The sequence below is a fragment of the Anarhichas minor genome, unplaced genomic scaffold (assembly GCF_050575085.1).
Source record: "Anarhichas minor isolate MPS153535 unplaced genomic scaffold, ASM5057508v1 ptg000038l, whole genome shotgun sequence".
NCBI lineage: Eukaryota > Metazoa > Chordata > Actinopteri > Perciformes > Anarhichadidae > Anarhichas > Anarhichas minor.
Genome location: NW_027466484.1, coordinates 454,506 through 467,001, shown reverse-complemented (window position 1 = coordinate 467,001; position 12,496 = coordinate 454,506). Strand labels below are relative to the sequence as shown.

At 44.5% G+C, this 12,496-nt stretch overlaps 2 protein-coding genes across 5 annotated transcripts in view; one reads left to right on the top strand and one right to left on the bottom strand.

Annotated features, from left to right (window-relative positions):
• The window catches only part of brf1a (BRF1 general transcription factor IIIB subunit a), an 87,465-nt gene that overhangs the window by 58,020 nt on the left and 16,949 nt on the right, over window positions 1-12,496 (bottom strand). For all 4 annotated transcript variants that reach the window (XM_076107335.1, XM_076107339.1, XM_076107338.1 and 1 more), the window contains 3 exons: window positions 4,525-4,674; window positions 1,301-1,394; window positions 944-1,070 (listed from right to left, as the gene is read on the bottom strand). In XM_076107335.1, coding sequence (XP_075963450.1) covers window positions 944-1,070; window positions 1,301-1,394; window positions 4,525-4,674 — 371 coding nt within the window. The remainder of the gene's footprint in view (window positions 1-943; window positions 1,071-1,300; window positions 1,395-4,524; window positions 4,675-12,496) is intronic.
• LOC142967770 (BTB/POZ domain-containing protein 6-B-like) lies at window positions 8,245-12,492 on the top strand. The gene is made up of 4 exons (XM_076107340.1): window positions 8,245-9,241; window positions 9,805-9,895; window positions 10,152-10,270; window positions 10,846-12,492. The coding sequence occupies exons 1-4, from the start codon at window positions 8,817-8,819 to the stop codon at window positions 11,876-11,878; spliced, it is 1,668 nt and encodes a 555-aa protein (XP_075963455.1). The 5' UTR covers window positions 8,245-8,816; the 3' UTR covers window positions 11,879-12,492.

The window sequence follows — 12,496 nt, the reverse complement described above, 5'->3', positions numbered from 1 at the left end:
GACTGAGCTGCAAGTCTTGTGTAAAAATACGTTAGAATTAAAATAGCTTAACTAAAAGAAAGACTCAACTTGACATGAACATCACTAAACTGGAAGACTCCGTGTTTCAGGAGGTGGCTCAATGAGATGCAACAAAAAGATTGATCCAGCAAGCCTGGTTCTGATCAAAAGGAAACAAAAACACCTTCCAGCACCTTTAAAGCTCGACACATCGTACCGTGTTTGTTTAAACTGCACAAAAGTCAAAGAGTAAAAATGACAAATCGTTGTTTGAACCTCGATTCTCCAAAGATGTGATAAAAGCTCCTCTCTGCTAAGTGAGAGGACGTAGAGAACACTGATCTCTGACGGTTTCACTTTGGAGGTTAATACTCTTCATTAGTTATTGGAGACGGCCTGAAGGCAACATGTAGTCATCAAGAAAATACAGTAGAAGAGGAAATTTTAATATTCCCTGAGGGGGTAATGGGTAATCTCTGAAGCAATTATCTAAACTGATAAAAACACAGATGAAAAACTGTGGACGTGAACATTCAGTTCTGATAGACACATTAAAGGGATCATTTGGATGTGTTGAAGTGTAGTGGAGGCACGTATTAGTCAGTGTATCACACGGTAGACGTTATATTCATCTGTGCTCATCAAAGTCTCCATTGACTAAAACAGTGATTTTACCTAACAGACGTATTTATTAGGTGTTATTTTGTGAGTTTGTTGTTTTAAAGGGTTTGTTCTGATTCACCAAAGTCACAATAACACAACCTAACTAACAGATGGAGGCAGCGGTGGAGCTGCAACTCTTGTGTTCTGTTAGGTAAAATAACTTTCTGTCAATGGAGTCTGGTGGCTTTAAAGAGAGCACAGATGGATATAACTGCCATCCCTTAAATCGACACATGCCAGCTTGTTTTCTTTCCCTGATAGTGTTCGTTAGAATCCAAACCTTATTGATTTTTTTCTTCCTCAGTCCTTCAGTAAAGGAGGGCGGGTCACACTCCTCATCCAGGTCCATCTTCATGAACTCTTCGATGGTCAGCTGACTGGTGGGCGTGTCCTCGAACTCCGTCAGTCTAACGCAGGGCGACAAGTTAAAATAATCAAATCAAACTAAGATGAACGCAAAGTTGGGTCGATGCCACAGATCATTTAAAACAGCAGCGGGTTTAGAAAAATATGAATCTCTGGCTCTGACTAAAGCCTCCATCTTCAATCATTTTACTGTCAGAATTTTCTACAACTATCAAACTTCATCCATCAAGCTGGCTTTTAAATGAGAAAAGTCCAAATCAAACACACCCACCTTTTTCTCAGCGTGGTTTCACACACTTTTACGACGCTGATGATTTCTTTGATGGTGCGGCGGAAGTCGTGCATACGAGCGGCGACCAGAAGAGCTAAACACAGAAAGAACAACACAATGTGATGAGATTCAACCAACGTGGCTCCAGCATGTCTCACAATAGAAACGTCTTCCTTCTGTTCCCCGTTTAGGAAATAAAACCTGTTGATACACTCATACTGATGTAACAAATGTACACACAGGGTCAAATATTAGGTTTGGTGTTTGTGCGTCTCAGGAGGACCTGAGCTGAAGGGCCACACAGAAACAGCTTTAAAAAGGAGCGACGGGAGCACTAATATTATGCAATGAATCGCAGCGCCAGCCTTGAAGGGGAACAGTTACATAACCGTCATTAGAGTTGCCTCGCTCAAGAGCTGCTGAAAGATAGATGCACACTTCTAACAGCCTTTAGGACTGAAGTGATGGCTTTTAGCTCAAACAGTTTTACTGCCGTTACCTAGAAACCACTTCAAAGTCGCTTGTTTTCTTTTTTTTAAGCAGGATCGACTCTGATTTCTTACTTTACATTCATGGCCTTCTTTGTCCTGAAACATGTTTGTGGTTCATCGACAGCGATGTTTATTTTGCATCATATTTAGGAAGAAACGTCTTCCATCTGACGATATCCCTTCTCAATGATTTATGATGAGGGATTAATTATTCAGGCGATGCAGCAGAGGAACAGAGAGGAAGAAAAAAAACTAAAATTGAAAACCGTGAGCGTCAACACGCAGGAAGCCCCCCTTTGATTCCATTCCAGGACGTCTTAGCCGCCAATGCATCAAAGCAGAGTGCATTGGGGTCGACACCGGCAGAGATCAGCTGTTTCACAAAAGACTCAAAAGGAAGACAATGACGAGCGGGAGGAAAATCAACAGCGGAGGATAAACGGCCTTAAGTTCAGGCAGGTGCTGGCGGGTTTGCCTCAATCACTCGTCTCTTTGGCAGATAATCAACAAAAGGCCCAAATACATACGGTGACCTAGTTGGCAGAAGAATCTGAGAGAGACGGAGGATTCACCAGAACACTCTGATCATCGTGTCACAGAGATAACGGGCCTCCTGGGTCCCCTCTGTGGAAGTCTGATTTAAAAGACTAGAATTTATCTAGAAGATCATCTATTACAAGCTTAGAAATGATGACAACTGATCACAGAATAATGCAAACGCACCTGCAGATGTGCAGCACTTCAACTCATTGTGAAGCCACAACTACAAAAGTTTAAACATGTCGTGTCATTCTCCTGTTCAGGGAAACAGGATCATTTTCCAGGAAAGCATAAAACTGTTGTTTCCTTCTTACCAGTTTCTGTACAAAACTATCCACTCGAGGTGTGGAGATTTCTCAATTTTAAAATGCATAGCGATGCGAACGTGAACGATTCTGCATCGATGCAGTGACAAAACATAATTTTGCTGACATTTACGGTTGCTCTCGTGTGTCTCTCCTCTGATTTCTGCGTTTCAACTTGTTGCTTTCGCCGCTAACATTATTAGCTGCTCTGGTTCAACAATGTTGGGCTAAAACAAAGTGCATGCTGGCTAAAATTCAACAGCGGTTTAACCCCGATGGGAGACGAAGTGACTTAAACCAAGTAAGAGAAGAAGAGCTTTGAGTGAGGAAACGTCTGCTAGCGGCTAAGCTAACTCATGTAGTGTAAAATGCTATAGACATTCAGGAAGTGCCCTGTGTGAGAGCTGCTGTGTGAACATCTTATCTTTGTAGATGTGAAGCACTGCAGAAAGATTCGTGTTTAGTTTTTGTAATGTTTACGTACTGAGGGGGCTCACACAGATACCGATATTGAAAAGATGTAACTTTTGATATAATAGACTATTGAAGTCGTATTTATGAAAGCACTTTCTAAATAAAAAAAGAACTGCTGCATGTGCAGTAATAGAGAAGATTTAGGATGCGATACATTGAGAATCGTTGTGCATTCGAATCCTTTGACAGCTGCATTATAATCAGATCTGAGCGGATCACTAGATGCTAAAAGCTAATTCTGCTCCCTGAGCTAACAGGAAGGTTTGCTTGTTGCAATACTGAACGTTTTCTCTGAATAGATTTTGCGTTTCAAGCAGTTTAAGGGACAAAAACAACTCCTTTCAAAAAGCTCCGAGTCATTCTTGTTTGTATCTTATTGTTGACTTGTTCTCTCTTTCTCCAGCTCCTTTCATCACACCGATACAATCACCAGATTCTCATGAAATCTACGTATTTTAACCCCCGGTAAAGGGAGTGAGCTTTGTAGGAAATTTGGGGTTTAGAAGTGTGTTTTAAGAAATTATAATTAGAAGTGTTTTGGAATACATAATTAGAAGATTCATAATTGTAAGTGTTTTAGAATTTGTAGTTAGAAGTGTATCTTAGTAGAATTTGTAGCACCTTTATATTTGCTTGTGAAACTTGTGAAGGTTTTTGCCAAAAGTTGCAAATCCTTATCTTTATATAGAATGTTTACCATAGAAGTGTTAAGCCATAAAAGACAGTCATTGAATGTTTTAAACTGTGAAGAATAGTATGTTTGGAGTAAGGGACAGATAGATTTCTAGACAGGCAATTACAGGTCATACCCGTGCGAGGGTCCTGCGAGGAGGAGGAGCCAGCTGGATTTAGCCAATAGGAACTACGGACATTATGGGATGTTTTTTGAACTATGTAAGGCGGGAGAGAAAGAAATTCCGGTCTCTTGCTCCTGTACCACTGGGTGGGTGGTAACGTTTTTTGGGGTGAGCAGGTCATATTCGGTGTAACTGTAAATAATGTACTCCACTATGCAATTGTTTTAGCATGAGAGGTATTAAATGCTTTGTTTATAATTGAAACCGGTTCTCTTTGTGTAAGAGGCTGGATTACATGCGGTTTCCCCACAGTCTAGAGGTTCCTTGAACCTAACAGCTTGTGGTAGTGTAAGTTTAGACCAAGAGGTGTCAGGCTGAGTTACAAACACTGACAGTCTCAGAGTATCTGAGGTTGAAGTATCCTGATTAAGGGCACCTTGATGTCGGATGCCAGCAGAGCAGAGAGCGTTAATCACTTTGTGTCCTCAGAGGACTGAAACCAGGAATCCTCTAATGACAGACCTGCAGCTCGGAGCCTCCGGGCTTCTGAAAGATAAATCTCCCAGAGCAGCAGCACCGACACTACATATCTAACGCCGCCACCGTCTGATGGTTACCTGCCCCGCAGAGTCCCGACGGCCTTCGTCCCGTGTGCATCCAGTCCCTCTTCATCCTCTGCACCAGCCTCATGGCCGTCATGGACACGTCGTGGTTCTTCTCCCCGAACTCCAACAGCTGGGCGAAGCGGGGGATGTAGAGGCACGGGTCTGGTGGAGACGGGAGACGTTGGGTTTATTAGTCGAACCGGACGTACGTGTGACCTCGTAAGTGCACGTTCAGATTCAGCCATTCGCTCAAAGTCTGGAGCATTTGTTCCTTAAAGGAAACAAAATAGGTTGTAGGACCTTTTGTGTTTGTCTGAATTTAGGAGGATAATTCGAAAACATTTCTTTAAAATCGAATTATATTGGTGGGAAATAAAGGCAATGGAAGAAAGAAGAAGTGATGGGTTGTCTGGATGCAGAAGAAGATTTTAAAAGATTTCTTGCAGCACAGAGAGAGAAACATTTAAAAACAATCCTCTGCATCTTAGAAAGATAAGTTGACTTTATTGTCCACCTCTGTGGAAATTTGTCTTTGGCTTCTCCCAAGTATGGCAAAGGTACATCCAGCACACATAACACCATTAAATACACTGTATACTATATACACTTGACGCAATATATGTCATCAAAAGCCCAAATTTAAAGGAGAGAAGTTCATTTTCTGAGTGCATCCTCATCTCAGATAAATCATTAAGACTGCACTAAAATTAACCTTCACCATTTGATTTATGTTTTTAAAAAAAACAAAGTTCCCCCGTCACTGATGGTTGGATAATAATTATGCTCAAATCTGACTTTCCAGGCTCACTAAAGAGTAAGTTATTGAGTAGATGATACAGTGAGTGAAAACTGCTTCATGTAATCTGAAGCAAAGGCGGTAAACGACCTGGTTTCATGGTGTTTAGTATCCTGTGAGTCATATTCAGTGTTTGTCTCGTGTGATTAACTGGAGAGGATAAATCACGGCAAAGAGAGCGTACACTTCCATCATGAAACAGTTTCAGAGACTGATATCAGATCTGTTTGGCTCTGCTGCCAAAACTCTCTCAGGATGGCACTTTGACCAAACCTCTGTCCAATAAACAGCCTGCGTGTGTGTCCATGTGACTTTTTTTTTACACGTCCTGGTTCGTGTCGGAGCAGTAAACAAAAACCAAAAATAAATTGCAGCCAAGTCATCTTTTTTACCACTCTGGTTCAGACCAAAGAAGATGCAGTTTGTGTGCTTTGAGTTCATACAGAGAAAACTACAAGGGCCCACTGGGCACACACACTCCAGCCCAGGGGCCCAACGGGTTATTTGAAGTCACCGTTAGTAGTAACAGTGTAGTTAGGAAGTCAAACAAGATGCAAAAATACCCCAAAAAAACAAAAGCTACCAAAACAAAAAGGAAACTACCTAAGTAAAAACACAAAACTACAAAAAAAGAGACAATACTACACAAAAACCCCACAAAACTACCAAAATGAAGACAAAACAGACGCTAAACAACCCCAAAGAGACACAAAACGTCTACAACGAGATGAAAAATAACCAAAAATATGTCTCCTAGAATCTGTGGCTCCTGTTCTTATGTAGGACGGGTGAGGGGCCCCTAACATGTCTGTGCTCATGGGGGCTTGTGGTCTCACAATCCGTCCAAACATACAGGTCAAAACCTACTAGCACGTGTGAGCTTCCCAGTTCAACCAGCCTCCTACTGCCGGCTGCTAACTGGCTCCACTGGAGAACTTGAGGATTAGCATTTTTAGCTCAAGTGCACCTCTGAGAGCAGCCCGTTTCTCAGTCGGAGTCTCCGTTCAGATTTTTGTAGCTGGCGAAAGGATTTGAACGGGCAACCTTCCAATCACGAGTCCTTCTGCCTCTCGAATGTCTCTGAGAAACGTTGCACAGTGTGTCACATCATAAACTTTATGGAAAATACTGCAGCTGAAGAGAAGAAAACTATCAGAACCACCTGCTTCTGAAACCAAACCGCATGGCAGGTTTTCTTGTTATTATTCTAACAATGATTTCACCATGCTAAGAAATCTAATTTAATACTAACATTAGGAGGAATCGTCTTTCCACTGTAGCCCGGAGACAAAGAGAAAAGCAGAGTTTCGTGCCCCGGTTCTGACAGCGGACTCAAATATCTTTGAAGTCAGCGGCTACGTTTAAAGAGAGCAGTCCAGTGGAGAGCTGGTAGAGCCAGCTGGTAATAAGATCCAGGCTGCCCCCCCCCTGCACCATGTAATGATACGTCTGCAGAGCTCGCCATCACTGCTCCACGTTTAACTGGAGAGTCTGCAAATACTGGACCAGGCCAGATCCCCACAGAGAGGAAAAAGAGGCTGTTTAAGGAGAATAAAATGCACCTTCACTCCTCTTTCACTGTCGAACAGAATCAATCTGTGACGCTCAAACAGCCCACGAGTCATTCTGTGATGGAGCGCTGTAGTTTACTCCGTGTACCCACTTTCCCCTCGACCTGCCTCGCCTACTTCTGCTTCTGCTCCACATATTCCCCCCAAATTACTCCGACCACCTCCAGAGAAAAGGGGGCCGTGAACTCGCTCCTTTCAATCAGAATGTGGGAGCGGGGACACATGAACAGCTTTAAAAGTGTTAGCGTTCAGCTGTGGGGAAGCTGCGCCCTTCCCTCAAAAAACCCCAACTTATACTGCAATGCATTCTGGTCTTTGGTGCTGTGGGTGTAGAAATTAGTCTCAGAGTTTCCTTTTTGACGGACTTCTAGCGACAGCTGACAGTGAAAACCTGGCTGAATACTGATGATGTTTGAGATCATTGATATCAAACTGAAGCTGGAGGAAATGTTTGGATGCGTCACGTTTTTTTGGTCAGTTATCCACATAAGTAATAAAGATAAATCATCAAAGACTGATATGTACATTCACAATAGCTCTTTTAAATAGAGCACTTAAATATGTTAAATTATTTTACTTCTGCACTTCTTAAATCTACTGTAATTCTACTCTTATATACCGTTATATAAATTATGTTATTTCTGCCATGTTAATGTTTTTCATGCTTTATGATAATCCCTTTTAAACAAATAAACCTTCCTTGGGTTTTATAAAGTGGTAAAAACAAGTAGAATTGAACAGATTTTTATATTTATAAAATTATTATACGTTTGTATGTGTCGGCTTTTCATTTACTTTACTGTTTTAGTGAGGTGTTGATTAAACTTTATGGTTATGGTTTTTAACAGTGTAAATAACATCCACAAGTTATCGTCAACATGTATGACCAAATATATAGTCATTATCAGTAAAGAAACATTTTGAATGTCGATTACCTAACAATACTAATCTGAAGGAAGGTCAGGATTTGTAGTGAGTGAAAATATATATATATATAATTCTGAAATAAATCATGCATAAATGAGTACTTTTACTTTCGGGTCTTTAAGTATATTTTGATGCTTTTACTTTCGAGTACGATTTTGAATGCAGGACTTTTACTCGTATTTTACACTGTAGTATTACTACTTTTACTCGAATAAAAGATGGGACTACTTTTTTTTTTACTTCACGTTTCTGGGTCAACTTCTCATCCTCATCAGTGTACAGTCATATTTAAACGTTGTTATTTTTAATCTTTCCACCGGGTCTAATCAGTGGGTACAGAGGCGGAGCGGTTTGGCCCGGTGACGCACTCTGCGGAGCTGCCGGGGGGAGGTGCTTCGGCTCTCCTGACGTCACTGGTTGACTCCTCTCCGATTGGTCCTCTGCTAGCCCTGGGCGTCCGAGGGGATCACGACGAAAAAAAAAAAAAAGCAGAAGAAAATGAAGCAGACCTTAAAACTCTCCGACAAATGAGTGTTTACTTCGGGGGAGAACGGAACGCGACACCGTAGCAGCTCCGTGTCGGTCGACCGTTGGTTTCGGGATAAAGACGGAGAAACATCGGTGAGGATTAACGGAGAGGAGGGTGTGGGAAGGACTTGAATACCAGCTGCGACTATCCGGATTACCCACTCACTGGAGAGAAAAGGGAAAACAAGCGACGCTCCGTGGACATTTCTCCGGTTCAGAGAAGATGAGGTGACCGTTGGGTGACCGTTAAGTGACCGTTAGGAAACGGGGGGAGAAAGTGCTCGCGGACGGAAGTTGGAAGCGGAGGAAGAAAACGGGACTAACGGATATTTTACATGTTGTCGTGTAAACTTCGCTGTCGATTTAAAGCGGCGCTGTAGGAGCCCGAAAGAAACCCTCTCTCTCTCTCTCTCTCTCTCTGTGTACAGTTGGTTAATTTACAGCGAACGGAGCGATTCCACCGGATATTAAAGCTTGCGCCGATGCCAACGGCAGACTGCAGGTTGCTCCATCATGGCCGGATCATGAGGTGTTTGACTTATCTGCTCCTACTTCCAGAAACACTGAAAAAGTCCAAGAAGGTGGCCAAGCTGCCGGTATGTTATGAGATCCTGACTCTGTCCCTGACGAGCAAGAAGAAGAAGCAGCAAGAGGAGGAGGAGGAGGAGGAGGAGGAGGAGAAGATGGCTGCGGAGTTGTACCCCGCCGCCAGCCCCAACAACACCAACCTGTCCACCGGCACCACGGTGGCGGACACCGAGAAGACTAAGGAGGTGCAGGTGAGCCAGGTGGCAGGCGGTGGTGGCGGGAGCAGCGTGGCGACCACACCGACCACCCAGCTGAACATCAACAACAACAACGTAGACCCGCCGAGCTGGCAGTGCAGCCACCCGACACTGAGAGAGAGGTAACTGGAGAAAACATTAAGAAAATATAATGTCTTAAACTGTCGTAAATATCACGTGTGCGCGCGCAGTAGCTTTAAAAGTCGCTGCCAGGATTTATAGAGGAGCTATAAATGACCATCAAAGTTCATTAACTATCATTATGAAGTAACGACAGGCCACTGTGTTAATATGATGGTAATAAAAAATTAAAGATTTAAAGCGCGCTGTAGTCTCAGCAGTCACTCCATAGTGGGGTTTTATTTTGAAACTTTCTTCCTGCAGCATCTACTTTTAATGTTTTAAAATGTGCATGTGAGGAAAACACCTCCAGGGTTGCTTGACTTTACAGAGCTGTAATAATAAAGATTAATAGTATCTGTGGGGTTTCAGTGTAACATCCATCTAAAAACACCAATAACTCAGTAGATTATTAATGTAAGTAATGATTAGTTGCAGCCCTACTGCTGTAAATCCTCAAACCAGAGAAAATAACCAGTGTCTCTGGGCAAAGGGAGTGTGGGAGGACTGGCTGTTATTCAATACTTGATGGAGGCTTATTGGTGAATCCTGCTCCTGCTTTTAGGAATGCCTTGATGTTTAACAATGAGCTGATGGCTGACGTCCACTTCATTGTGGGTCCCTTGGGGGGGTCTCAGAAGGTCCCAGCACACAAGGTAAGGACATGTTACATGTTATGACTGAAGGCAGATCTGTACCATTGATTTTAATCTGTGAGGAGAGTAGAGAAGTTGTGTCTCTGCAGCACGACGCTACTGAAAAGGAGGAAAGAGCTCCTCCTGCTCCTTTATTGAACTTGAGAGTGATTCTGGTTGCATGTGTCTCTGACGCATATGTCTCCTCCTCCCCTCCCCTCCTCTCCTCTCCTCTCCTTCCTCCCTCCCTCCCTTCCTTCCTTCCTTCCCCTCCCAGTATGTGCTGGCCGTGGGAAGCTCGGTCTTCTGTGCCATGTTTTACAGCGATCTGGCAGAGGAGGAGTCGGAGATCCATATCCCAGATGTGGAACCTGCTGCTTTTCTAATTCTGCTGAAGTAAGCCACTCGCCGTCCCTCACGCAGCCAAAACCAGAAGGGGAGAGATGACAAGCGTAGTCAGTGTCACTTCAGAGCGTATTATTACCCATCCAAAGCTAAGCAGCAGAGGCCCATGCCAAAGTGCTGGGAGCGCTGGAGAGCAGGGCAGCAGCAGCGCTCAGTAATTGCTGGTTTTCTCAGCGCTCTTTGTCCAACTACAAACATTTTTTTCCCGTCATCCACAGCCTGACAATTTTCTTTGAGGGGGGAATGTATGCAGACTAGTAGTTATAAATATCCTGCCTTTCGTTGCTCATTCAGTAGCATTGGCTGAGCCAGCACCATGGACTGTTGCATGTTGGGACTTTTGTGAAGTCATTACACAATCCTCTTTAGGAAGAAAAAACTGATTTATTTGTGGAAATTAAGATGAGGAAATGAGCATTTCCCAGAGTTTTTAAAGATCCAACGTGAATAAATGTGGTTCTAACGTTCCCAATAACTTGTCTCATTAGTAATAGTTGTCTCTTCATGCCAGTGAGTTGATTTCCGTACATGTGCAGCGATTTAAAGGGTTATTTTCCGCTTCACAGGTACATGTACAGCGATGAGATCGACCTGGAGGCGGACACGGTGCTGGCCACCCTGTACGCCGCCAAGAAGTACATCGTCCCCGCGCTGGCCAAGGCCTGCGTCACCTTCCTGGAGACGAGCCTGGAGGCCAAGAACGCCTGCGTGCTGCTCTCCCAGAGCCGCCTGTTCGAGGAGCCCGAGCTGACGCAGCGCTGCTGGGAGGTGATTGACGCCCAGGCCGAGCTCGCGCTGTGCTCAGAGGGCTTCTGCGAGATCGACCTGCAGACGCTGGAGATCATCCTGCGGCGGGAGACGCTCAACACCAAGGAGGTGGTGGTGTTTGAGGCCGTCATGAACTGGGCCGCCGCGGAGTGCAAGCGGCAGTGTTTGGGACCGACGACCCGCAACAGAAGAGAGGTGCTCGGCAAGGCGCTGTTCTTGGTGCGCATCCCCTCCATGAGCCTGGAGGAGTTCGCCGACGGGGCGGCGCAATGCGACATCCTGACACTGGAGGAGACGCACAACGTGTTTCTGTGGTACACCGCGGCTAAAAAGCCCCACCTGGACTTCCCTCTGGCTGCGAGGCAGGGTTTGGTGCCGCAGAGGTGCCACCGCTTCCAGTCCTCGGCCTACCGGAGCAACCAGTGGCGCTACCGCGGCCGCTGCGACAGCATTCAGTTCGCGGTGGACAAGAGGATCTTTATCGCTGGTCTGGGGCTGTACGGGTCGAGCGGCGGCAAGGCCGAGTACAGCGCCAAGATCGAACTGAAGAGACAAGGGGTGACGCTGGCGCAGAACCTGACAAAGTTCGTGTCGGACGGGTCGAGCAGCACGTTCCCGGTGGGGTTCGAGCACCCCGTTCAGGTGGAGCAGGACGCCTTCTACACGGTGAGCGTCGTGCTGGACGGGAATGAACTCAGCTATTTCGGCCAGGAGGGCATGACAGAGGTGCAGTGTGGGAAGGTGACATTTCAATTCCAGTGCTCTTCCGACAGCACCAACGGGACCGGAGTACAGGGAGGACAGATCCCAGAGCTCGTGTTCTACGCGTGAGCCGCTCCGGACTGCTGACGGGAACAAACTGAGGCTCCTCCCTTTGGCCTCCCAGCCTTCAGAGTAATGTAGCATTAAAGACACTTGACTCACACTAAACGGCCTGGTTAGTTCAGTGAGAGACTATTTTAAAAACCAAGGAGCTGTGGTTTTATCTTATTTAATTTAATGTTTTTTATTTAAATACTGGGTTAACGTTATTTGCTCTGACACCTGTGTTCAGGGCTATGGCTGCTGTAGGAACAACATTAATACGGTGATTTGTGGTTATATAATCAAGCTGAGCTCCGCCACTGGAACTAGTAGAGACCGCTTCACAATTGTGTGATTGCAAGTCTATATATGCAATGTTGTTACTATAGTCTAAGCAGCAACATTACACCAGGAGCAACCTTTTATGTAGTGTTATGATTCTAAATGCAAAAAAAAAAAAAAGAAGTAGAGATCTTGTCAGAAAGCAGAGTTGTTTTGCACTTCAGAGGACGGCCTCACAAACGTTGTGTCTTTTGTAAAAGAAACCTGTTAGCAGCTTGATGCTGTTAAAGATGACCAGATGTGTTCTGTACAAGAATGCTTATACACCTGATGATGAAACATAAAAGGTTATAATGTGATCGG